This window comes from Erpetoichthys calabaricus, chromosome 9 (assembly GCF_900747795.2).
Source record: "Erpetoichthys calabaricus chromosome 9, fErpCal1.3, whole genome shotgun sequence".
NCBI classification, from domain to species: Eukaryota; Metazoa; Chordata; class Cladistia; order Polypteriformes; family Polypteridae; genus Erpetoichthys; species Erpetoichthys calabaricus.
This window is the reverse complement of record NC_041402.2, coordinates 92,173,676-92,200,817: the sequence shown is the minus strand read 5'-3', so window position 1 is coordinate 92,200,817 and position 27,142 is coordinate 92,173,676. Positions and strand designations below refer to the sequence as shown.

At 39.2% G+C, this 27,142-nt stretch overlaps 1 protein-coding gene across 2 annotated transcripts in view; it reads right to left on the bottom strand.

Annotated features, from left to right (window-relative positions):
* Positions 1-2,799: 2,799 nt before the first annotated feature.
* Positions 2,800-27,142, bottom strand: part of LOC114657184 (early activation antigen CD69-like) — a 50,595-nt gene continuing 26,252 nt past the window's right edge. Inside the window, exons 4-7 of one of the 2 annotated variants that reach the window (XM_028808923.2) lie at positions 21,565-21,606; positions 12,940-13,097; positions 12,730-12,845; positions 2,800-3,495 (exon numbers count right to left, since the gene is read on the bottom strand). In XM_028808923.2, coding sequence (XP_028664756.2) covers positions 3,354-3,495; positions 12,730-12,845; positions 12,940-13,097; positions 21,565-21,606 — 458 coding nt within the window. In that variant the 3' untranslated portion in view covers positions 2,800-3,353. The remainder of the gene's footprint in view (positions 3,496-12,729; positions 12,846-12,939; positions 13,098-21,564; positions 21,607-27,142) is intronic. The other variant, XM_051931840.1, reaches the window with a different exon arrangement.

Genomic DNA, 27,142 nt, shown 5'->3' with positions numbered 1-27,142 from the left:
CTGTCAGTAGTGGGCCGTGGACCGGGGGTTGGGGACCCCTGCATTAGAGGGTCAGCTTAGGTTGGACGGTTTGCAGACAAAGTCAGAGAGGCAAGATTGCGTTGGTTTGGACATGTGCAGAGAAGAGATGCTTGGTATATTGGGAAAAGGATGCTAAGGATAAAACTACCAGGCAAGAGGAAAAGAGGAATGCCTAAGAGAAGGTTTGTGGATATGGCGAGAGAGGACATGCAGGTGATGGGTGTAACAGAACAAGATGCAGAGAACAGGAAGATATGGAAGAAGATGATCCACTGTGGCAACCCCTAATGGGAGCAGATGAAAGAAGAAGAAGAAAATATAATCAAACACAATATTTAGGAATATTTATTACAAGATAGCAACTTTTTATAGAAAAAATTGTTAATATCTCCAGCGTTGCTGAGTACTGTAAACAGAGCCATCTGAATGGGAGGCAGGCGGGTGCAGAGGTAAACCTTTGTGTAACTGAATTAGAGATTTGGCAACCATAAGCAAAAGTGGAAACAAATTTAGAAAATCCTTCAGTTTCACTAAAAAGAGGATGAGAAAAATAAATAGAGAAGAAGCAAACAGAATACTTAAAAGGTTAATTGAGAAATTCTCCAGCCTACTCAACATAATGTTGGCAAGCATGTTAGGTCTGACACGAAGGTTATTGCGAAGGTTATTGTGGGCATTTAAGAAACATCGAAATAAATGTATTTCCAGATATCTGTAATTCATATTAAGATATTTTAAATATTTTTCCAGATATTTTAAAATGCATTTTGAGACACCTCTAAATGTTAGCTTGGCTTACCTTAAATAGATCACAAGTCATCAGAACACTAGACCATTCCATATAGCATCTGTACTTTATAGAAATGTTTTACAACTCCACAAACTAATATCACTTCAAGGTGGATCATCACTCTAAAATTCATGGCCACATTTTGCCTTGAGTTGGGTCTCTGGACTTATGAGTGCAGCTAATCATATATTTAAAAAATGACTGATTAGTAGGACAAGTAGCAGGAGGACATGAATCTGCTTTAAACAAGAGCAATAGCTACAGATAAACATGAAGTCAGTTACAGTTTATTGTGGAAGATGAATCCTGGGACACAGACAGACAGACTCCAAATGTCCAAAAACACCCACGTTTATTTCTGTCAGCACATTCCCAACCAATACAGTGCATAAATGACTATCCAGCTCACAGTCCTTTTCCTTCTCTCTATGTCTTCTGCCGCCTTCACCCTCCTCACGCAAGCTCCATCTTACTCCTCCCGACTCCGGCTCCCCTAATGGAGTGAGGCGGCCCCCTTTATAGTGCCCCAGATGTGCTCCAGGTGTTTCTTGATAGTCTTCTGACTGCTCTTCCTGGTGTGGCGGAAGTGTCGTATGAGCACCTGGAAGCACTCCGGGTGTACCTGGAATTACTTCTGGCAGCACTTCTGGTTGTGGCGGAAGTGCTGTATTCCAGGGCTTCTTAATCCTCCGGGTGCCCCCTGGCGGTGGCCACGGGCCCCAACAGGAATGAGCTTCCCAGCTCTGTTCCTGTGGCCCCCATACAGACCAGGGTGGCTGCCCTCTCGTGGCCCAGGGGAGGTATTGTCCCTCTCATGGTCCTTCCAGGAATCCCAGCTGGGTAGGGTCCCCAGCTGTCTGCCACAATATGTAAACTGACTAAACTCAGAGCCTAAAGTAAAACAAAAACAAGAGCAAGAAGAGCCCACTTAAACATGCTCCTGTCACAATTTAATGGACTTAGGCAGCTTCTGAGTAACTGATGTGGCCAAATAATAGTAGTTTTGTTTGGTGTGATGAGACAGATGACATAGTCAAATGAAAAAGAAACCAAATTGGCACAATTATATCCACAGTTTAGTTGCATATTAAAAAAGTACTTTATGTATCAGTTTTGTATCTTCTTCAGTGTGGTTTCTTGACAAAGATTAAGGACGACTGGATTCATATCAAAGGGTCCCCATAGTCAAAATTATTCTTATTTATAGGTGATTAACTCCTTTGCCTCCCGGTCCTTCAGTGAAGAAGATTGTAACTGTCTCCCAAGCAAATCCATATGATTATGTTTGAAAACTACTGCCCTTAATATGAGGGATTCAGAATTTGTACATTTTATGTGTGGAGTGATGTGTGCTGTTACCATCTCCTTGGTTGAGTGGCTATTCTTTCAACTTTAATTTTAATCATCTTCAACACAAGTTAAAAGCACTAGGTGGAATCACAAACAGGCAAGGGAAACTGCAATGATGCCCAAGAACTGTTGCTACAGAATTATGTACTGTATATCAATAGGCAGTTAGAAATAAGGGAGTGAGAAAAACAACTTGTATTAAAAGAGAAACAGTTGATAGAACGTATATAGCAGTTTTAAGGGCCATAGGCAGGTAAAGCTGCTGTTCCACCAAAAACAAGACTCTTAGATTCTTTGAACAAGAAGGATTAAAGCCAAGACTGTCACACCACATGTCATTACCTCCCCCCACTGGCTGATTAATGGAACTGGTTGTTATTATTATTTTTTTTTATCTTTATTTCACCTTATACAATTTCTTGTATTAGGAATTTGTTAGTTTTCACATACCCCTTGGGGTCAGAGTGCAGGGTCAGCCATTGTACAGTGACCCTGGAGCAAATACAGGTTAAGGGTCTTTTGGCAATGACAGGGATTTGAACCGGCAACCTTCTGGATACCAGCACAGATCCTTAGCCTCAGAGCCACCACTCTGCCCCATATTGTCAGTATAGAACTGCACATTCAGTATTATTTGATATGCTTTCTCTGTAGGGGAGCTAAAAAGGAGGACATCTCCTCATAGGACTAGATTTGGGTATTAACAAACCCCACACATTACAAAGACAAATATTAGCATCTCCAAATAAGGCAAATTAGTCTTAGAATAATACATGGCCTGGATCACCTAGTAATAGTAGAAGGTTTGGAGGACACAATGGGACGTTTCTGGAAGTCTCAGCCAGGTTTGGGTTTGCAGCCTCAGTTTAAGGTATAGAGGACCATTAAATAATAGAGCCTCAAGTGGATACGTTGGAATGACTGATGAGAAAAGTCATCTTTCTTATGTGGAAGATATTTTCAAGCTCCATGTGAGCATCAAAAGAGAAAAAACTCTCCTCTCCAAAAATGAAGAAGTGAAATCATACCAACGTATAATGTTTGACTTTGTCACCCAGGCTAAAGAAATTCTGAAATAAAGAATGTTTACGTTCCTATACACCAAGAACTTAAGCAGAATATAATGACTTTATTTACTTAAATACAAATCTTAAATAGCATCAACAGGGGTTATTTGCACATTAGCTTCATATTATACAACAGAATCACTAACAGACAAATATTTTTCACAGATGAAAAAATGATGTGATTTACAAGGTGCTGCAAAGAACTCTTTGTTCATCATGTTGGCACAATTATTTCCATCATTGTCTTGCAAAATCTTTGGTCGATATCTGCTCAAAAAGAAAAGTGTGTTTTAGAATATCATAGTAAATCCTGCCCTACATCTATTGCACTTGTAAGACTAGTATGGCATTTCCTTAGCTAATCAGCTAACTGTCAAAAATGAACCCCTTTTTGTGCTCCTTCTCCGTGCTTTGTTGAAACTCCACTGTCAAAGACTTTTCCATTTAAAATACATATGAGAAAGAGATTCTAGGTATAAAAATAACTCTGAAGAAACAATACCTACATAACAATCATCCATTACAGATGATGGAACACTCTTTGAATAAGAAAGTCAAAACAGGCCAGATCTTCACCTCTGCAAGCACTGATGGACAGTCCCATTCACCAATGACACCAGTTGAGCAAATTGTCTGAGCCTGCTTGAAGTGTACACTTTATATAATAGACAGCAGGAAACACTACCCTTAAGAGTGTTAAAGATGTCCTTGAGTATGCAATTCACTATTTGATTGAAATAATTGTAATACATCAATTTCATTCAATGCCCTTGAGAATTGTGAAGACCTGGGTTAGGGCCCCATGTAGTCTTCTCTGCTCAAGACTTAATTCCCCGAGATTTGCTTCAACTTCAGGCTCTAGAATTGTACTCAGTTGTTTTACTCTGTACAGTTTCTAGTGCTAACACACCTTTTTAGACCAGAACTCCAGATGTTATATACTTTGATTTAAATGCTATTGTCAATCTAACTTCTAAATCTTTTCAGAGGATGCTTACTGCAACACAGTGCCACCCATCTTGTAGTTATAATTAATGCTTCTTTTGCCTGCATGCAGCATTTTGGTAGAATAGCTTTTCCTAAATGTTTGCCCAGTTCTGAAGAGTGTTAGGGTTTTTTGAATTATTTTTGCTGTCACCTCAGTGTCTGCTGTCTCTTCAGTTTGCAGTGTCATCTACAAGCATTTACTAAGCAAACCAAAATTAATATTAATATGCAAGGGATGGAAAAATCCAGTAGTACTTTGCTATTATGGATCAGGATATGAAACATAGTCTCAGAATATAAGGTTAGGCACTGGGAAAACAAAAACTTGAAGTACCAAAACTAACATGGTAATCCAAATCATTGTCATAAAGCAAAAGCCAAAAGCAAGGAATCAAATACCTAGAACTTTAAACCAACAAAGATAACACACTAGAAAGTCTGGCTGTATCCTTGATCTTGGACAACCAGGAAATCCATAATGCTGATGTTTATGGACATCACACGTTGCTCACTTACAAACATTCTATCATAGCAATGTGGCAGAAACTACAAACAAAAATCCACAAAATGATGGCACCCATAATAAATATATATATTTTAAGTGACACTATTTCTATCTATTTTATTCAAAAATGTACTAAAAAGTAAAAGAAAAATTGTTTTTCTTGTACTAAGATTTTCTTGGTCATACGTGCCAAAAAATAAAATTGTGGGGCACCTATAAAAGAGTTAATTTAATTCAATTTAAATGCATAGATTCATTAAAGTGAAAATTCTACCCAGCTTAACTATTGAAAGAAAATGACACATCATATACAAGTTGATTAAAGTGTGTAGGATAATGGTTATTGGTATTGAACCTTCGCTAAAAGTATAATATAAGCAAACAAGAAATTTAAATTTGTAGTAATTAACGTACTGATGCCGGGTCAAAACTGATGAAATATTACATTGTCCCTGGAGATCAACATGCATGCAAAGTTTGAAGGAAATCAAATCAGTAAAAGTGGGTAAAAAATTGATTGCAAAATTTGACCCAGACAAACAGAGAGGGCAAATAGAGTAAAATCGTGTAAACATTCAACACACTAAGCACCAATGCTGCTTAATTTGCCTACTGAATCAATTTGACAACTGTGGTGGGTTGGCACCCTGCCCGGGATTGTTTCCTGCCTTGTGCCCTGTGTTGGCTGGGATTGGCTCCAGCAGACCCCCGTGACCCTGTGTTCGGATTCAGCAGGTTGGAGAGTGGATGGATGGATGGATCAATTTGACAAAACTTTAATATCAATTAATAAAAATGATTTTTTTTAATTAATTTTGTCTACATTGGTCTTGAACCTTCAACCATTTGATCGAAAGTCCAACATGCTAACCACTTGACCAACACTGCTAATTCATATATGGTTGTTGGCTAAAAGCACTATATATATGTGTGTATTTGCTAAAAAAAATAATATAAAGAAATGAGAAATTTAAATTTGATGTAATTAACATACAGATCCTAGGTCAAAACTGATGAAATATTGCATTGTCACCGGATATCAGCATACATGCAAAGTTTGAAGGAAATCGGTTTGGTAAAAGTGGGTAAAAAATTGATTTCAAAATTTGATCCAGACTAACAGAGGGTAAATTGAACAAAATCTTGTAAAAAATAAAATGGCATTGTGGGAATACATGAAATAAATCCAACAAATTAAAATGAAAATAAAACTGTCTCATAAATACTTCCAAAATTACCCACTAGGGGGGATTACCATCAAAATCCTGATTAGAGGGCTTTAAAGAATGGTCAAAAGACAGCAAAGGTTTCAAAAATCCGGAAAATCATAATAAGCACATAAGTAAACAATCCATTCCCTAGCGCATTTGAAATGAACCACCAGGAACTATGGAAGGCCTTCTAAATTATAGGGTGGAGGGCAGTTCCTGGCAGTGATAGACAGGTGGCCCAACCGCTTAGGGAGCCACCCCTAAAACACATGGTACATAACACAAGCTACATATAAACATAGGAAAACCAAAAATAAAGAATGAACATTATGTACATAAATTAAAGAATCAAAAATGAAGAAAAGAGACATTACACAAGAACTTGAATCCCAGGCAGAGGACAAGCCCTGGCTGAGATATGACAAAAACTAAAATTAAACATTAGAAATGACTACAAAATACCAAAAAGGAGCAAAGGAAAATACAGGAAAGTTCAAAACAAACAAGATAATAACAATATCATTAATTGGGATACTTAAGTCATACCAGACAAGGTGTCGAGTCCATTCAAAAATTGTCTGTAAATGATGTTTAATAGTAATATTTTAAAATAATTTTCTTAATGTATTGACTTTCGCCTGCAGTGGACAAATACATTTTCTTTTTTTGTCTGCAGGTAGCTGAATGGTTTCCTTATTCTGTTGCGTCTCTTAATGACAAAAGTGTTTTTTGAGATTTTTCAGTTAAAGAAGTCAGTTTTATGGTAATGCAGCTATGCTCAGTAATCGTGCTGTGTGTAACATGTCAATTAGAATACTGTATTCTAGAAAGAATTTCACTGTATTCTGTACACAGCACAATAATATCATATAAAAATATAAACCTATCATATAAACTAGAAAAAGTCCAAGGACAGGCATGTAAAAAACTCCACTGTTGACAATACCTACAGTATATAGAATATTCTCCTCTTATATGTACTATTTGCCTCTGAACAATTAACTATCTTGTAGTCCAGTTTTGTAAGTTAGTTGTGATGACAATAGCCACTAGCTTTAGCATTAATCTTCAGCAAGAAAAAATAATAAAAATTAAATTTATAACACACATTTTGTTGTATATTTGCATTTGCCTACTGCCGCAGCTGCCAGTTCAAAAAACAGGTCAGTTTGCCAGAATCTGTCTTTTTTAAACACACACTGCCTGTCATTTATTATGGTATTTTAGCTAGTCTTGTAACTTACTGGATTTCTTTTTAAATGTTTTATTTTTTTATGGAATAGAAATAAGGACTATTGGTCTGTATTTAATGGGATCAATTTTGTCTCTCTTCTTGTGGATTGGAAAAAACTATTGCAACCCTCTAGTCATCAAACATGTTCTTATTTTTGTGATGCTTGATAATTTTTATTTTTTTTTTATAATTTGATTATGACATTGACCTCATCAAGTAACCATTTTGCTGTTTTGTTTTCAGTTCTGTTGCTGCCATTTTGATGAAATATTTACCAATTCCTACCAGTTGCACTTCTCTATTCCTCACCAGTGCCCAGCCTATGAACCTTCAGGCAATACATGAATAAGCATGGGACATAGAAAAATGTAAGGCATTATGTCCACTGCCTGTTTTCCTGCGCCTCAGCTTCCCAGAGTCAGTAGGTGGCGCCCAAACAACACAACACGACCTGTAAGCTAAACTTGAGGTAAAGTGTGCACGCCATGTTATATATATGCACAGATGCCAGAGGCCACAAGCAAGCCGTACACAGTACAACCTCCGCCCGAACGCGACCGCGCACACCAGCTCATATACCTCCTTCGTTTAGTAATGTACCCCTCCAAGCCCGGATCCGTCGCCATGGTCACTTCACCATGCGAATCCGCTGCCGTCAGCTAACGACTTCTAACTAACGACACAGCCATAAAAAAACAAATACGAGACCGCAGGGATAAAAACAATAAACGCAGGCGCCTACAACGCGCTTCTGAAACACCAGAACCAGATGAGTGACGGCTCCAAAAAGAAACCACTTTAGTACAAATTCCATCCATCCATCCATTGTCCCCCCGCTTATCCGAGGTCGGGTCGCGGGGGCAGCAGCTTGAGCAGAGATGCCCAGACTTCCCTCTCCCCGGCCACTTCTTCTAGCTCTTCCGGGAGAATCTCAAGGCGTTCCCAGGCCAGTCGAGAGACATAGTCCCTCCAGCGTGTCCTGGGTCTTCCCCGGGGCCTCCTCCCGGTTGGACGTGCCCGGAACACCTCACCAGGGAGGCGTCCAGGAGGCATCCTGATCAGATGCCCGAGCCACCTCATCTGACTCCTGTCGATGCGGAGGAGCAGCGGCTCTACTCTGAGCCCCTCCCGGATGACTGAGCTTCTCACCCTATCTTTAAGGGAAAGCCCAGACACCCTGCGGAGGAAACTCATTTCAGCCGCTTGTATTCGCGATCTCGTTCTTTCGGTCACTACCCATAGCTCATGACCATAGGTGAGGGTAGGAACATAGATCGACTGGTAAATTGAGAGCTTCGCCTTGCGGCTCAGCTCCTTTTTCACCACGACAGACCGATGCAATGCCCGCATTACTGCGGATGCCGCACCGATCCGCCTGTCGATCTCACGCTCCATTCTTCCCTCACTCGTGAACAAGCCCCCGAGATACTTGAACTCCTCCACTTGGGGCAGGATCTCGCTACCAACCCTGAGAGGGCACTCCACCCTTTTCCGGCTGAGGACCATGGTCTCGGATTTGGAGGTGCTGATTCTCATCCCAGCCGCTTCACACTCGGCTGCGAACCGATCCAGAGAGAGCTGAAGATCACGGCCTGATGAAGCAAACAGGACAACATCATCTGCAAAAAGCAGTGACCCAATCCTGAGCCCACCAAACTGGACCCCCTCAACACCCTGGCTGCGCCTAGAAATTCTGTCCATAAAAGATATGAACAGAATCGGTGACAAAGGGCAGACCTGGCGGAGTCCAACTCTCACTGGAAACGGGTTCGACTTACTGCCGGCAATGCGGACCAAGCTCTGGCACCGATCGTACAGGGATTGAACAGCCCTTATCAGGGGGGCCGGTACCCCATACTCTCGGAGTACCCCCCACAGGATTCCCCGAGGGACACGGTCGAATGCCTTTTCTAAGTCCACAAAACACATGTAGACTGGTTGGGCAAACTCCCATGCACCCTCCAGGACCCTGCTAAGGGTATAGAGCTGGTCCACTGTTCCGCGACCAGGACGAAAACCACACTGTTCCTCCTGAATCCGAGGCTCGACTATCCAATGGACCCTCCTCTCCAGGACCCCTGAATAGACTTTTCCAGGGAGGCTGAGGAGTGTGATCCCTCTGTAGTTGGAACACACCCTCCGATCCCCCTTCTTAAAGAGGGGGACCACCACCCCGGTCTGCCAATCCAGAGGCACTGTCCCTGATGCCCATGCGATGTTGCAGAGGCGTGTCAGCCAAGACAGTCCTACAACATCCAGAGCCTTGAGGAACTCCGGGCGTATCTCATCCACCCCCGGGGCCCTACCACCAAGGAGTTTTTTGACCACCTCGGTGACCTCAGTCCCAGAGATGGGGGAGTCCACCTGAGTCCCCAGGCTCTGCTTCCTCATTGGAAGGCATGTTAATGGGATTGAGGAGGTCTTCGAAGTATTCCCCCCACCGACCCACAACATCCCGAGTCGAGGTCAGCAGCGCACCATCCCCACCATATACAGTGTTGACACTGCACTGCTTCCCCTTCCTGAGACGCCGGATGGTGGACCAGAATCTCCTCGAAGCCGTCCGAAAGTCATTCTCCATGGCCTCCCCAAACTCCTCCCACGCCCGAGTTTTTGCCTCAGCAACCACCAAAGCCGCATTCCGCTTGGCCTGCCGGTACCTATCAGCTGCCTCCGGGGTCCCACAGGACAAAAGGGTCCCGTAGGACTCCTTCTTCAGCTTGACGGCATCTTTCACCGCCGGTGTCCACCAGCGGGTTCGGGGATTGCCGCCACGACAGGCACCGACCACCTTACGGCCACAGCTCCGGTCAGCTGCCTCAACAATAGAGGCATGGAACATGGCCCATTCGGACTCAATGTCCCCCACCTCCCTCGGGATGTGGTCGAAGTTCTGCCGGAGGTGGGAGTTGAAGCTACTTCTGACAGGGGGCTCTGCCAGACGTTCCCAGCAGACCTTCACAACACGTTTGGGCCTACCACGCCTGACCGGCATCCTCCCCCACCATCGAAGCCAACTCACCACCAGGTGGTGATCAGTTGACAGCTCCGCCCCTCTCTTCACCCGAGTGTCCAAGACATGTGGCCGCAAGTCCGACGACACGACCACAAAGTCGATCATCGAACTGAGGCCTAGGGTGTCCTGGTGCCAAGTGCACATATGAACACCCCTATGCTTGAACATGGTGTTCGTTATGGACAATCCGTGACGAGCACAGAAGTCCAATAACAAAACACCGCTCGGGTTCAGATCAGGGGGGCCATTCCTCCCAATCACGCCCTTCCAGGTCTCACTGTCATTGCCCACGTGAGCATTGAAGTCTCCCAGCAGAACGAGGGAGTCCCCAGAAGGTATGCCCTCTAGCACCCCCTCCAGGGACTCCAAAAAGGGTGGGTACTCCGAACTGCTGTTCGGTGCATACGCACAAACAACAGTTAGGACCCGTCCCCCCACCCGAAGGCGAAGGGAGGCTACCCTCTCGTCCACCGGGGTAAACCCCAATGTACAGGCTCCAAGTTGGGGGGCAATAAGTATACCCACACCTGCTCGGCGCCTCTCACCGGGGGCAACTCCAGAGTGGTAGAGAGTCCAGCCCCTCTCAAGGAGATTGGTTCCAGAGTCCAAGCTGTGCGTCGAGGTGAGTCCGACTATATCTAGCCGGAACCTCTCAACTTCGCGCACTAGCTCAGGCTCCTTCCCCTTCAGAGAGGTGACATTCCACATCCCAAGAGCCAGTTTCTGTAGCCGAGGATCGGACCGCCAAGGTCCCCGCCTTCGGCCACCACCCAACTCACACTGCACCCGACCTCCTTGGCCCCTCCCATAGGTGGTGAGCCCATGGGAAGTAGTACAAATTTATTTATTTAATTATGTGAAAACTTTCCCAGGACGCACCCACCGTCCATGATTTTTCTTCCCTCCAAATATCGGAGGGAACAGAAAGTGATTGCCATTCTTAGATTTGCGATTCTTTCGAGAATCGCGGGTTTGCTGGTTTTAACATAAAACTTTTTCTTTCTTTCTTTCTTTCTTTCTTTCTTTCTTTCTTTCTTTCTTTCTTTCTTTCTTTCTTTCTTTCTTTCTTTCTTTCTTTCTTTCTTTCTTTCTTCCTCTAGGGCAGGAGTTCTCAACCTGGTTTGTATTTGACTGGGTGCAACAAAGATAAAGACAATATTGCAATTTGCCAAAATTGAGTGAAGTGCATTCTTTGATTTTATTCAGGTTTCAATTGGTGTCTTGCAGTGTCATTTGCAGATCATTTATTAGTTAATGACCTGTGAATGAGCCGCAATGCTCCATAGAGAAGGAAGAGGTCTAGCATTGATTTCTGTGCAAGCTATGATCATGAAATGTCACTGATTTCAAAGTTTGTTGGACATTTTTTCCATGGGTGGACAAGAGGGAGTGAATTGGATGTGAAACATCACCTGCTTACACTCAGCCCAACTCTCCTATTGGCGGTCCCGGCAGTAACTGTGTGACACATATGTTTTTTTTTTAACTACAATGCAGGTGTTATCGAGGAACAAAGCTTGTCAACTGTGTTTCATTGCTTAGCAGTAGGCTGGTGCCCATAGCTTCACAGGGGTCTCCAATCCCCCAAACCCCTAGATCACAGATTGTGTGTCATTTCCTTGCAGAGCTTGATGCTGTGCAGAATACCCCAACCCTCGGATTGTCAATCTTGTGTCTAAGCTTCACAGGGACACATTTACAAGATGATGGAGATTTATAGAGGTAAATTGCTCAATTTATATTTAAATTTTATGCACTGAGTTAAAAACTTATTTTATTTAGTTCCATTTGTTCACCTGCAGCACTGTATGTGGTTCTATTTATGGTTTAAAAATGAGAAATTTCAGTTCTTCACCTTCATATGTGACAATACTTTTGTAGTGGGTGCAAATATAAATCAAACATTTTGTAAGGTTACGGGGCATATAAAAAGTTGGGAAACACTGCTCTAGGGCTCATTGAGACCTCTCCCTGTACTTTGCCACTCTTCCATCCATGGTAGTTCTTGCCTGCTAAGCAACACATCACAGTTCATACAAGTTTTGATCTAAGAGATATCAATAAAATATTCATTTTTTTGACCGTCTTCATTCTTACATGTATTCCTGGTTTCTACGTTTCTAAGTCTAATACATAACACTAGCTTTTAATGTGACACACAGGCAAAGTTTGCGTGTTTACATAAAAATTACACTAGATGAAAGCCTGATTCTTTGTCAGTCAAGAAAATCATGAAGTGAAACAAAAATGTTGGCTATTAGATTAAAGTAATAAAGTTCAGTAGCACTTCTAGAGAGTCAGCAAGTCTGATACAGCAAATTAATATGATACTGTTATTGTGTATTGTCTGAATAATACTAATGAACACAGTTACTAAATAAAATTAATTTTACATCTTTCTAATAAACAACAATCTTGCTTAAATAAATCTGACTACAACACCTTAGTGCATATTTTAAAAATATAAGATTAAATACTAAAGAGGCTGTAAAATAACTAGCCATTTTTACAGAATACAGTATGCTTTTACTACCCTTATTAGACTTACCTTGCTGTATTTATTTTGGCTTCATGGACCCAGTGCCACGTTTTGCCAGGTTCTCTTGTATATCCAATCCAAATGCTGCCAACTGAGTGATTTGAAATGAATTCCTTATTTCCTTCCTGACAAAGAAATGTATTTCTTAAATTAAACAGCACATCTTTGCAGAAATCTGAGACTATTATTAAACATCGATCTTCCTTAATGTTATCTTACCCAATCATTTTGTTCTCTGAATACTATTAATGTTGCTTTGTGTTTACGACAAAACTCAGCTGCAGCCTCCCATTTAAGTTTATTATTCTTTTCAAAATAATACAAACGATCATTAAATTTTCTCCATGGTATTTCTTCACTTATATTTCCTTGATATCCTGTAAATACAGTATTTATAGTAGATAAATAAGCTGATCACACCTTGACTTGAATTCTTTTCAGTTCCCCTTGTTGCTAAGTTGCATCCACCCTAACCTCCATTGAGAGGTACTGTATCTTTAGAAAGGGGCATTACAGGGTTCTTCCTTATTCAATTATCTGAAAGTACAGTGGATTCAGTTTTTGGTTTTTAATAAATTTGCAGACATTTCTGAAATGATGTTTTCACTTTGTCATTATGGGTTATTGAATGTAGGTTCATGGGCAAAAATGGCAAACTTATCCTTTTATGATTAAATCTACAACACAATAAAGTGTGAAGAAAGTGTGATATCTAAATACATTCTGAATTCAGTGCATCTAAATAGAAATTTGAATAGTACAACTAAGTTTTTTTGTTAAAAAAAATAATAAAGAGAACTGGAAATGGGCTTAATTATTATAATGAAGCCATTACCAAGAATCTACACTTTAGGGAAGATTATGACCTTTTGCATTTCAGAGGTGAAAGTAGCTAAAGCAGAATTCTAAAACATCAACACAACAAAAGCCTAACTTTAGTTTTGCAGGTCAGATTGTTCAAAAGCTTTTACAAAACTACAATTTTTTATTTAAAATCTTTTGAACAAAGATTATGAAAATTCTGCATAGGCTGTTTCAAGCAATTTGTGGGATGATTGTGGGCTGTTGGACTGGCAACCATTAATTATTACAGTATTAGAAGTGATTCAGTGAAGTCTTTTGAAATTCAGTTGCTTGGCTTTCTGAATCACCTGACTATGTTTAATAAATGTTGCACAAAATTTTGTTTTATTTCTTGTTTAAAGGGTGAAAATGCTATAATATGCAAAAAAATATTCAGTGATGGTATAATAGTTTACAATTATCAGCACCACAATTACTGTAATATGATAGCTCATTAAGGACAGTTCTCTCTGAAACAGAGTGCCTCAGGAAGCAAAATTTTCTTGAAAATTTTTTGACCTTGTCCACCTATTTAGTATGACAACACCAATGCTGAGGATAACACACAAGTGTAGAAAGCAAGAGAGGGTTAGATGCACCACATATTTAAGTAATGGTTTCCTCCACCTACATTTTGGGCATACTCTACTGTTCCGAACTAAAATGTAAAGGTGTCACCCACCCCCAGATCAGGACTTGAAGGCTGCCAGTTTGAATCCTGACAGCGACTGAAGGAATGCTGTTCCGTTGGGCCCTTGAGCAAAGCCCTTAACCTGCACTTGTTCCTGGGGTGCTGTACAAATAGCTGACCCTACCCTCAGAACTCCCTGGAGAGTAAGTTGGGGAATGCAAAAAAAATGACAAATTCGAAATACAAGAATTTGTATATGGTGAATAAGGTTTAAAAATCACTAAATCAAAAAAAAATTCATTTAGTAAACAGTTTTAATCAATCAAGGCCAGAACTACCACATTACATAACAGTACTTACTTGCAAAGCTAGCTACAAGATCCATGATCCACACAAATTCTTCAAGCTAATTGTATACGTGTTTTGTTGAAATGGTTGCATGGAGGATGTTGGGGATTTCTGCTGTAATTGTTGTATATGTTTGTGCAAGTTTTTTTATTCCTATGTATCTAGCCTTGTTATGGTAATATCATGAAGTAAAACATAAAATAATCTTAGCTTAACAGGTTCCTAAAAACAAGAAAGACAATTACTCCCTTATGAAAATGCCTAGTAAATAATCAGACAAGCTCTGAAATATTCCCCTCAGATAAATTATGAAAAAATAATCTGTTCATCCAGTCACTTTTAAACCCATTTTTCCTAAACAAACATAATGGTGAGAATGATGCTAACTTGGCAGCACTGAGAGGAAGGCAGGAACTAATCTTGAATAGAAGGCTATTCCTAAAATTAGATATAGTAAGTAATCTAAGAAGGTAGACTGACTTATGGACAATAACAGATTAGTGTAGACTGAGCAGCAAAGCAAAATAAAGCCTCTATTTAAACTTTCCTTACCAGCTTTCTTGGCGGGTTAGCTTTGGATCTTACTTATGGTATGTAAGCACTTGACACCAGCAGTACATTTGGCCAAATCTGGTTATTCCCTTGGGTTAATCTTGATTAGCATAATTTATGGACCACTCACCTAATAAAAATCATCTGCAGTAAACAGTAAAGGGTAGCAAACCATAGGAGCATTTAGGTTAAATTTAATTAGCATAAAAAAGGGAAACAGACAATTACTAGTTTTAGAGTGTACATGATACATTATATTTTGTTTTTACTAAAAAAGGAGAGTAAAACTATCTATCTATTATAAAAAGAAATCCTGTCCCCTGTCCTGATAGTCTACGATACGTGATCTTTCTCGAAAGATAATTTAAAGACCCGCGAGACGAAAGAGACCTGCCACGGTGCGTCTCATGGGAACATAGAACGAGAGTCTTGCAAGACACACCCTACTTACATGCAATATCAAAAAAAACAAATCAGTAGTGTAAAGGCAGTCATGCAGCACACACAGCTCCAGGGCTCTCAGTGCATATAAAGTGTATAAGGTCAATACAGTGGAAATGAAATGAATAGGGTAGAAATGAAATGTCGACGATTAAACAAAGAAGAAAGAAAAGCACGGAGAAAAGAGACTCAAATGCGTTGGACAGAAAAAAGAGCAAAAAAGAATAATCGAGGTGCAAATTCAGAAAATAAGGAAAGTAATTATCAGCCCGGAACAAGTGGAATTGAAAAAAAAAGCACGTCCAATCCGGCTCAGAATTAAATGACAGTGAGTAAAAGACAAAGTAGAACTTCATAGAGATGTTTACAAACGTTGGCGCTAAACACATGCAGAGCAGGTTAGAGATTATGAAACCAGGGAAATTAGGAAGGCTCAAAAAAAAAAACAAAAAAAAAAAAACATGTGGAGAAAGTTAAAGGATATGAAAGTAGGAAAATTAGAAAATATAAAAAAGTAAAGATCGCAGTAGCGCAAACAAACAAACTGCCTCATTTAACTATCCACCAGTCTAACTTTGGTTTTGCACAATAACTACTACACTATTGCACCATAACACTTAATTCTACTTTATTCACATAATTGTACTTATTTATTATGTTCTACTATACTGTTATCTTTCGATCTATGACTTTTTGTTAATCTAACTGATATTCTTCTAACTTTGCACAGTTTTTGATAAGCGGATCAGGATGCATTTCACTGCGTGTTGTCCTGTATAACTATGCATGTGACAAATAAAGAATCTTGAGAATTTCAAAAACGGAGCTTACCGCACATGAATTTATTGGTTACTTTGTTAATGTATATATATTTATCTGTCTGCTTATTTAAAAACCTAAATTTACCCCAGGAGTCAAAAATGTTCTGTCTAGCCCTTGTACAAAAACCTAGACAAAAGCTGGGGTATCACCTTGGTAAACCCATGTACTTTTGGAACTGTGAGAGGAAAATAGCACGACTTTACAGACAGGAGTCCAATGCAGAACTCTACTTACTTTGTTACTTTGTAAAAAAAAATTATTAAATGCTGATGATATAGATCGTTTTGTCTACAGTATGCTGAAATTCCAAACAGAGAAACCTATCCTGACCTCATTAAAAAGATTCAGCATATTGGGACTCGCAAGATTACAAATATTGTTTTTACAGAAGTTTTGAAAAAAAAAGTGAAACTAATGAAATAGCAACAATTCAAAGAAAAAACAATCTTAAAAGTGTGTATCCGGAAGCCCCCTAGTTTTTATATAAAAGAGAGATTTTAACATAGAAGAAGGGTTTGAATATACAACTGCAGGAATGGTCATTCACACATTATTCATATATGACAACTTCAACAAATAGAAGTAAAATTTAAATGGAACTTTGTAATACTTGGGGATTTTTAATTAGTACAATATAAACTGATGGAAGAAATAAACTCAACAGTTTTTGGATTGAAATTTCTAATTTCATTGTAAAAATAAAAATTAACAAATGAGAATAACAGTAAAACAAAACAGTACATAATAAAAGCCGGAAGGAATAGTACTTATGAATTTTAACAACTATGATCCTACAGATCTTCAGATACTGTGTAATCATCTCAGGTCCACAGAGTCAATGAGCCTCTGAATTTTATCCAATTTCTGAAAAATGATCTCACAAAGCTACTCACCATTGACAGACAGTAGCTGTTGAAATTCAAGATATCCCAGATTGTGCGCTATGAATTTATAGGCAGGAGATACCAGGACAGCGCTTGTGCACCAGAATTCATTACTCAGGAAGGCTTGACCACAGAAGTTGTGTGTGGGATGACACTGTCCTATTGTAGGGTCATGTCATATAGACAGTGTGCGCAGAGGGCCTGTAAAAGTTTGATGGATACAGATGTGGACATTGTGTCTACCAATGGTTTCAGCAGCAGTACATGTGGCAGATCTGAAATGATTTTCCAGTCTGATGTGTCAGTGCAACTGTGGTGTGGTCACTCAAGGTTGACCAAATCTTGGACATCCTTGAGCCATCCTTTCTGTCAGTCTGCTGAAGCCTTGCCTGCAGTCGAGACATGGTGAAGGGGCTTATTAAATTGTGTCTGGCAATGCTGGCACATGAAAAACCTGTCTGCAGCATGCCAACTGTCCTCTCTTTTGCTCCTAGTAACATTCTGAAATGCACAAAAAACAAACTGTAGCCATACACTTCCTGTGACCCAAGATTTGAATTAAGGCCTCTTTCCATATGCACTATGTTAACTGTTTTTTTTTTGCTTTTGTGAAACTAAATAAACTGTAAGTGTCACTTTCATATTCCAGATAAGGTTGTATTCCTCTTTCCATGAGTATAAATTTGGTACAAATCAATAAATACTGGAGCACAGAAAAAAAGTGCCTCAATGTAAGCAGTGATTGTTTTCTAATTTAATGAAGAAAGGACTTTGTCAAGACTTTATATTCTATAATAATAAATTATCATTAAAAATAAAGAACATTGAAGTGTTAGAATCTAGTGATCATAATAAAATAAACTTCACAGTGTTTTTGACAGAAGAAATATGCAAAAAACTAAAACTATTAAACTTAATTTCAGTGAGGTGAAATCTGATCAATTGCAGCAAAATCTTTGTGGAAATGTCTGAGTAATAATTGGGTTTGCTTAAATGTGTATTTAATACAACAGAGGACTAGTTTAATGGAAGTATAAATGGACTGGGAGGTTTCAAAAATGAGTGGTGGATAAGTAAGCAAGTAAGAAAGAAATTATGGAAGATTAAGGAAGAAACAGCAGCTGTATAACAATATACAATATTTTTAACTCTAGTACGAACCATGGGACTTAAGACCACATTACAGCAGTGGTTCACAAGTTCAGTCCCAGGGTCCTTTGTAGTTTTTATTTTAATCAGTCTTATAAACAGTGCACTATTCTTACTTTATTTGATGTTATTAGTATTTAAATATCAGGCTTGCAAATATTTCTACAGCATTAGTGCAGTGCTTTAAAATGTATTAAAAATTGCAAAGCCAGATAGAGAGATGAATATCACTGCACATGAGGGTCAACCCTGGTAGGCTCTTTCATTATTTTAGCAGGAAGAGGAGGGTCCAGGATGTGATGAAATGTTTTGACAACACAACATGACATAAATATATTAACATATTATTATTACTATATTAACCTATCATTATTATTATTATGTCTGTGCAATGCAGCTTGAAAACCTGAGTAACATGAGGAAATCAATGCAGACACGACGAAAAAGTGCAAATCAAAGACTCATTATCTGTGAGGAAGTAGCACTAACCACTGTGCTACATGTGAAAAACACCAAATTAGAAATAATAAGTAGCGAAAAAGAAAAACACATTTTTAATTTGTATTTTCATGTTTTTATCTGTGGTGAAGTTGGAATACTCTCAGTAACTACAAAGAATATTAAAGAAATACTCAACAATAACTGAGAGAATGCTCTTAATGGGCTAAACTTGAAAACATTGCTATGCCATTTACTTAAGAGTACTCACTAAAGCTTGTGATTATACAGTATATATAAATATATATAAATGAAATAAATCACTGTAAGTTGATTAAATACCTTCAGAGAAGAAGGTAGCAGACATTACAATGTTAACTTAAAACTCGATTAGGTAGGCATTAGTAACCATAGACAAGTCATCTTAAAGGGCATCTTGGGTAAGTTAATGAAGTAAGTTGTTAAAAAAACAGAGAGAGAAACCCATGTGCAGTACATTTGTAATAAGCTAAATTTCCACGTTGGATGTACTAACTTGGGCTCTGATGGGACAGGTTGTACTGCAGTGTTAGGGGTTGGAAATTGGATGGTGTAGTGATTGGTGTGCAGCAACTGTAAATGAAAATGCTTTTACTCACTAGGATACAGCATATTCACATCTTTAATGAGGCACATTATAAATTACTAATATGGGAGACTTTTTAAGGAAAGGAACTTGGACCACTATTTTTAAAATTCATACAAATGGCTTTGGGCTGCATGGTAGCTTTGCAGTAAGGAGACCAGGGTTCATGTCCTGGATCCTTCCTGTGTGGAGTGTGCATGTTGTTCCCATGTTGCATGGGTTTTCTCCCCCTGTTCAAAGACATACAGTTTAGGTGAACTGGTGAGGCTAAATTGGACCTAGCATGTGCTTGGCGTGTGTATGTGTATTCGCCCTGCAGTGGACTGGAGCTCTGTTCAAAGTTTATTCCTGCCTTGCACCCTATGCTAGCTGGGATAGGCTCCAGCCCATCTGCAACCCTGATCTGGATTAAGCAGGTTGGAAAATGACGAATGATAAAGATGTGACTAACTTGAGGGTTTGCTCCCAGGATTGCCTCCCTCTTGGGTTATGTTTGAAAGAGTGTGTAAGAGAAAATCCCATCAATGTACCGGGTTCAACGTTTGAAAGTGACCCAAGATGCCACTACACCTAAATCTAGTTTTTTATTGCTATTACATGTATTTATTTTTATTTTTCCAAAGGTATTAAAATGTGTTCTATTACAGAAATAAGATTTAAACTATAATTCTTGGAAGTGATTTCAAAATGCTGATGTATAATATACAATGTTCTTTAAGCAGAAACGATTTTGTTAAAATTGATTTGTTATTCTCATAGAAACCTACCATTAATTACTTTTTTGTACTTTCATCTGTCTCTCTAATAAGTAAAAAATACTCTCTTACAAATGAATAGATGCAAACAGTATTCCTGTATTTAGCAGATTTAAGGAGTTAGAGAATAATTAAGTCATTAATATTCAAGAATTTGTTTCTTTCCGATTAGAGCACAGTGGCACTGAGGTTTTGTGCAGCTGCATCAGATCTAAAGAAAATATGGCTTAAGTCTCGGCCAGATCCCTGTATGGGTGGAGTGTACATTTTTGTCCATGTCTATGTGCCACCATCTACAGGTACTTCAGTTTCTTCCCCCATCCTAAACACGTGCATCTCATGTTAAACAGCCTACACTTTTTTATACAATTACTGTTTCATGCAAAAAGAAAAGGGTTAACCAGTGCTCAAATATCGCCTAAATGAAGGGGTAGGCACCTCAAGATGAACACGCCAGCGTGCAGTATGCTTTGACATTCTGTAATTCATTTTTCTGATACTTCTCATTTTACATTGTACTTCTATATGCTGCTCTTCTAAGGTACTTGCCCCTTTTGCTTTGGTGATATTTTACTGCAGCTTATCCTCTTCATCTTTGAATATATATATTGTTATTGTGTATATTTGATTTAAAGCTTGTCCTGTTTTCATCACTCTAATATGTCTGTTCTGTGGAAAAATACTTTTAGTTTTTCCAATGATAAGATTAAGGAACAGTTAGGTTTTCTTAACTTTCAGATAACTGTTCATCTGATTTAAAGACCTTTTCTATAAACTTGGTAAAATTAGCCAAATGTAACACTAGCCATTCTGTTCATACAGATTTTCTTATTAATTATTGTACAAATTGTAAGAGGTCTAACTTTGTATAGTGGATGAATATATAGCAAAATGCTGTCCATGCTGGAGGGTGATTTCCTTCACTCTCTGTTTTTCATTTAGTAGTATGCTTTCATTTTTGATTCATCCCTTCATGATATGGTCTTTTTAAGTTAAATTATATTTAAGTTTTTTGCACACATGAATATACTGTATGTCTATACTTTGACATTCTATCGTTAATCTTCATATCACTCTATATGTCTTTTCCTTTTATAACATACTTTTATCTGTTGCTTTTCTGTGGTACCTGCTTCATTCCTTTGGAAACGTTCAAAGTTAAACCTACTCCATCTTAGTTTAGTATTAGTGGGTTTAAAACTGTAGGAATGAGCCAGGCATTCTGTCCATGGTTTGTTCCTGCCTTACAGCCAAGACTAACTGTGGCAGTCTGGATTTCTGTAATGTGGGAAAATGGGCTGCTGGGTGGAGTTTTCATGGTTTGTTTTGAAGAATCTCTTTAACAGATCAACATACCCAGGGCCTCGGTTATGTTCTGGCTGATGTTTGGACCCACTTCTACAAACAAAACAAAAGAAATAGTTACTTTTATGACCTACACAAGTATAAGGAATGATTAAAGGGAAAGATTATGCTACTTTTAAAATAATTTCTAATAAAACATAGTAACATTTGTGCAAACAAAACTTTGTTCAGTTTGCATCCCAATCTGTTTACATGTACATAACTTATAAAGATAATCAGAGGATGGAATCATGGCGTGCTCACCAGTAGTGACTCTCTAAGAGGTAAAAGATACACATGTGCTTAATGCTTTCCAGAAACTGTTGGCAAAGGCTGCTATTGCTGAAATTTATTTTCTTTAACATATGTACTACTTTATTTGTGTTAATGAAATTGTAAATTAATTATCCCAGCAGTAAATAATAATTAATGGCAATGCATTTGTAATCTTATGCTATATGATCTACTTTATTTGTAATAGACTGTGCAGACAAATTAAAGGGTCACATCATAATAACAACTGTTTAATGAAAAATAATAGTTAATAGAATTTAGTCAATATCTGTGATAGCTAACAGTAATATAATGTTATTTGGTGTGTTTCTATCCCTTTGTACATATCAAGGAAATACAAATAGCAAACTTGAGATACAAGTACATAAAATACTTAACATAACTATAACAGACAGTAAACAACATGAGTTCTGAGCAAAGCGCTGTGGACGTTAGAGGGCGCTGTTGCCCCGTGAAACCCAACAGACAGATGCTCCGGATACAAGTTTAAAAGCACTAAGCAGATTTTAATATTCTTCTTAAATATAGTGCCTCCAAAGCACCACATCCACCAAATACACCACAAATCAATGCAATACATTTCCTCCTCTCCTCCCAGCAGCTCTGTCACTCTCCCTCCCAACTCCAACTCCCTTACTGGGTCTCCACCAGTCCTTTATATATTCCTTGACCCAGAAGTGCTCTTCCAGGTCAAACGGCGAATCATCAGTCCTTAAGCAGCCCCGAAGTACGGTGGGCTTCCGTTTTCCTGACTCCGAGGAAATTCTGGGTTGTAGGGAAAGTACGAGGCCCCAGGTCCTTTATGAGCTGCCCCTGGCTGCACCCATGGCACCCAACAGGGCTGAGAAAGCGGACTCCATGTCCCAGAATGCCCTGAGGGAATCCGGGGCACAGCTACTGTCCAGGGGAGCTGCCATCTAGTGTTCTGGGGGAGGCAGTGTCCTGAAAAAGCTGCCTTCCTCCATTCTTCCAGTTCAGGAACGTCCCGGCCGGATTGAGCTGCCGTCCATCTATCACAGCGCTCTCTGTAACTGAAATTTGAGTTTTATTGGAAGGTGACATTATCGCTAGGAATGTATCTCATAGTTACAGCCATAGCCTCAAAAAACAGCAAATACAACAAGCAATACAATATATGGCATCATGTCAGCATTATATACAACAAACAGGGGTGTCCAGTGCTTCTCTGGATTTGGGTACTAGCAAAATTTCAGAACAAATATAGCCTATGGTGTTCCCTTGAACAAATAGAGAATCTGCTTAAAATTTAGTGGAGACAGGTCTAGCAGTGTGGATTTCCATTTCAGAGAAATAAACACTGGGTTACCTGACACTGTCCAGGGACAACAACAACTACATTTTCAATGGAGTAGACTTTCATATTAGACAAAAAAGCACATGTAAACTCACATTCACCTTTATTAGTTTCAAGCAACCTCTGTGGAGTTTGCTTCACTGTGAGTTCGATGAAAATTCACTGAACTCAATGAAATGCATTAAATCAAAGGGAAGGAGGAACAGAAATAGATTTGAGTGGCTTATAATGGTGCGTCACATAAAAAAGATGCAAATGGAATTATAACCACAAACAAAATACAAGAAATGGTAAAACACTAGCAGTAAGTTAAAAAAATACATATACTCTGTCATTGTGCTCACAGAGATCCAATTCTGGGGAACACATTATCTGTGCAATGATTGTCTGAAATCTGGGCACAAGGTGTCACTCAAATGACTTTTCGTTTCTGATCTAAACGTAGAAGCTTTGCACCTTTTTCTTATATGAAGAAGATAGTTGCATATGTTTTCTTTTTCATGGAGGGGTGGACTCATTTAAGGCTTTTTATGAGATGGTAGCTGGGAAAATGGCTAATTATGTATGCTGTCACAAACGTGCACTTGGGAGACAACTTAAAAGCTTGTCTGATTGTAATTCCACCAGAGTCGAGGGTTGGTGCTGTTGCCTAATGCTTCTTCTCCTTTCTCCCCAACACATCAGATGACCAGCAGTTTCAATGTCATCAATTCATGGTCATGGTCCCTTGGCCCAGTTCCATCCAGTCAGTCTTCTTCTTAAGGTGTGCCACCATCAGTGTGATTTGACTACTGTCTTTAAAAGACCTTATTATTATCATCAGCAACTGTTTTTGCCATTTTTTTCCATCAGTTATAATGGGTTTGTCCTCAAGTAGCCCCAAATCTTTATCTTGTCTTGTCTCCTGTTTTATAATGCAAATTAGCCTGGTGGCAGTGAACTGCCTCCACAAACGAATCAGTGTTATATGTCCAGTGACAGTTCTCATAATTTTCCCATTATAGTTAGCTAATGTAACCCTTAGATGAAAATACTGCAAGTTTTTTATTTTTATTTGCATGCAGTGTGGAAGGCTGAGGCACTGATTGGGTGGTGACATCACGGATCCCCAAAGCAGTTCTGCAATGATCTTACAGTAGGCAGATATGAAAGCTCTGAGCATTTATGCTATAGCTCTGTGATGTTATACCAGCCTTGCAAAGCAGCATGGGGTGCTAGAGTAAAAAAAATATTCATTTAAACCAGCTCCAGGGCAGATTTACAGGAAAATATTTGGTGAACATGATCACTGGTGAATACAGCATATTTGCTGCACATTGATCTATTTTTATATATTGCATAGTAGCAAATAGTACTAGAGTGCAGAAAAACACAGTAATATATTAAACAGTGTGACAATGTGTAGAGTTGCACTCATACATCTAACAATACAAGTGTTTAAAAGTAAACATAGTTTAGGTTGAACACAGGGGTTTGGAGATCTCCGGAAACAAATCAACCATTGGTTTTGGCTGCAAAAAGAAAGAAGATGTTTTACATGGTGAGTGATTAATGTTTTTGTGACAACAATAAGTAAAATACAGTGTTGTTGATTAGCTGACACTTCCATGTCTGGTTTAACCGGACATAAGAAATTTGTCAGAGCACACTAGCTACAGTGTGTATATACATCCAACTATCTTTAAACCAACTTTATTCTGTTCAGGGTTGCCTACCCCAGCAAACCTTGGCACAATCCTTGTGCATGGTGCCAATCCACAGCAGAGTGGCTGGCTTTATATATGAAATCTTTAATTTAAATACCACACCACTGGTTATATTGTCAGCTGATAGCTCTCATTTTCATTGTCCTGATTCCTGGCTCTTGCACCAACACTTCCCTTCTGTTTTTCTCACATGATCTGTTAGAGAGTAGTGAATTTCAAAGTGATAAAGTGTGTGGTATTTTTCCAATCGTTTCATCCTCCCAATTCTATTGTAGGATATTCTAAAAAAAGTCTAAGTCCAAACCAAAACAGAAATATAGCCATTCCTGTAAAGTTGACAAATGGAGTTTTATAACAATCAATGCCAGTCTTGAAGCTAACTAGTAACACTCTGACCTTCAGTTCTCAAAGAAAGGTGGAACATGCACATTTATGCCATACAACATCCTAGGTCACAATGCCAAGTTGTTGCTGCTACATAAATGGAAGGCATTGTGGCCCAAGAACTGACATAAGACGGTGTAACAGATAGAAGCTTTGTCCACCTCTTGAACCCTCAGGTACCACTCTGAACACCAGGTGAAAGTATAATTCTTATTTATTTTATAAATAAACTGTGCACAAAGCACCCTCCACTCCACGCTCATAAACACAATAACTACAAACAATACTCTTCTCTAACCAATCCTCCTCGCCCAGACACTTCGCCACCATACCTCCCAGCTCAGCTCAGTGTCTGGGCTTTCCCACAGTCCTTTTATATCCCCTGACCCGGAAGTGGTTCCTGGCCAAACCCACAAGTCTGTCTTCCTTCCGGGTCAGGGTAAACAGTCCTTTTCTTCACCCCGGGAGCACGTCATTCCTTCCTGTCACGTGACTGTGATGTACTCCCGGGTTATAGGGCACATAAGAGCCCACGAGCCCCCCTACAGCGACTCCCGGTGGTCCCCAAGGTATTCAGCAGGGCTGTGTATACAAACTACATAGTCCATGAGGCCCTGCTGGAACTCGGGGCACGATCATGCTGTCCGGAGGGCTCCTCCTGGTGGCCTGGGGGTGGCGACCGGAGTCTGTAGCCGGTCGTCCATCACAACGGTCATATTGACTGGATGTCATTATGCCTGTACTCATACAGAAAATATGTAATAGAATCAAGTTATACACAAAGTCCATGGACTAGATATTTAGAAAAATAACCTCTAAAGTAAAAGAGTACATTAAAAATAATGCTTTCATTTTTTGGTTCATTTTGTGGAATGTCACAGGGTTTTTTTGCCACAAATTGTGACAGATTTTTTTTTAAATGATACTAACTAGAGTTGCAGTTGCATTACTTTCAAGTGTCAAAATTTTTATCATTTTTAAATGTAAAACATTACACTTTGTTTCAGAAACATTATTGACAAAGAGCTGTCTATAACAGCATAGGAATTTTTAAAAATGTATTAAATTGGAGAACTGGCAACATTAAAACTTAGTTTTATATACAGTTGTGGTCATAAGTTTGCATTTATGGTTGTCACCATAAAGTTCAATTTTGGTCTTGTCACTCCAAAGGTCTTTGTTCCAGACGTTTTGAGGCTTGTCTAGTGCTGTTTGCATATTGTAAGTGGGCTGTTCTGTGGCAATTGCACAGCAAAGGGTTTTTTTTTCTTGCAACTCGACTGTGCAGCCCATTTTTGTTCAAGTACCTCCTTACTGTGCATCTTGAAACAGCAACACCACTTGTTTGCAGAGAAGCCCGTAACTCTGCTGAAATGGCTGGGGGTTTTTTTGGCATCTTGACAAATGATCCTGGCAGTTGTGACTGAAATCTCGGTTGGTTTGCCTGATTGTGGCCTGGTAACAACAGAACCCCTAACTTTCCACTTTTTTTAAGAGTTTGAACACTACTGACAGGCATTATAAGATCTTCAGATATCTTTTTATATCATTTTCCTGATTAATACAAATCAACGACCTTTCTCGCAGGTCCTTTGACAGTTCTTTTGCTTTCCCTATGGCTGCGTATCCAGCAAAGTCAGTACATCTCTGCATGAATTTACATTGACTATTTATACAGAGACACTGATTACAATCAAAAAAGTTACAGTTGTGAACACTTTCCCTTAATCACCCTTAATCTGAACCTGTGTGAACCGTACCCAACATTCAAGGGTATGTAAACTTTTGATCAGGCCCATATGAGTGATTTCAGTTGTCATTATAATTTGAAAAGGGCACACACAATTATGTGATAATAAATTGCTTTGCCTGAGCACACTCCCTAATTAAA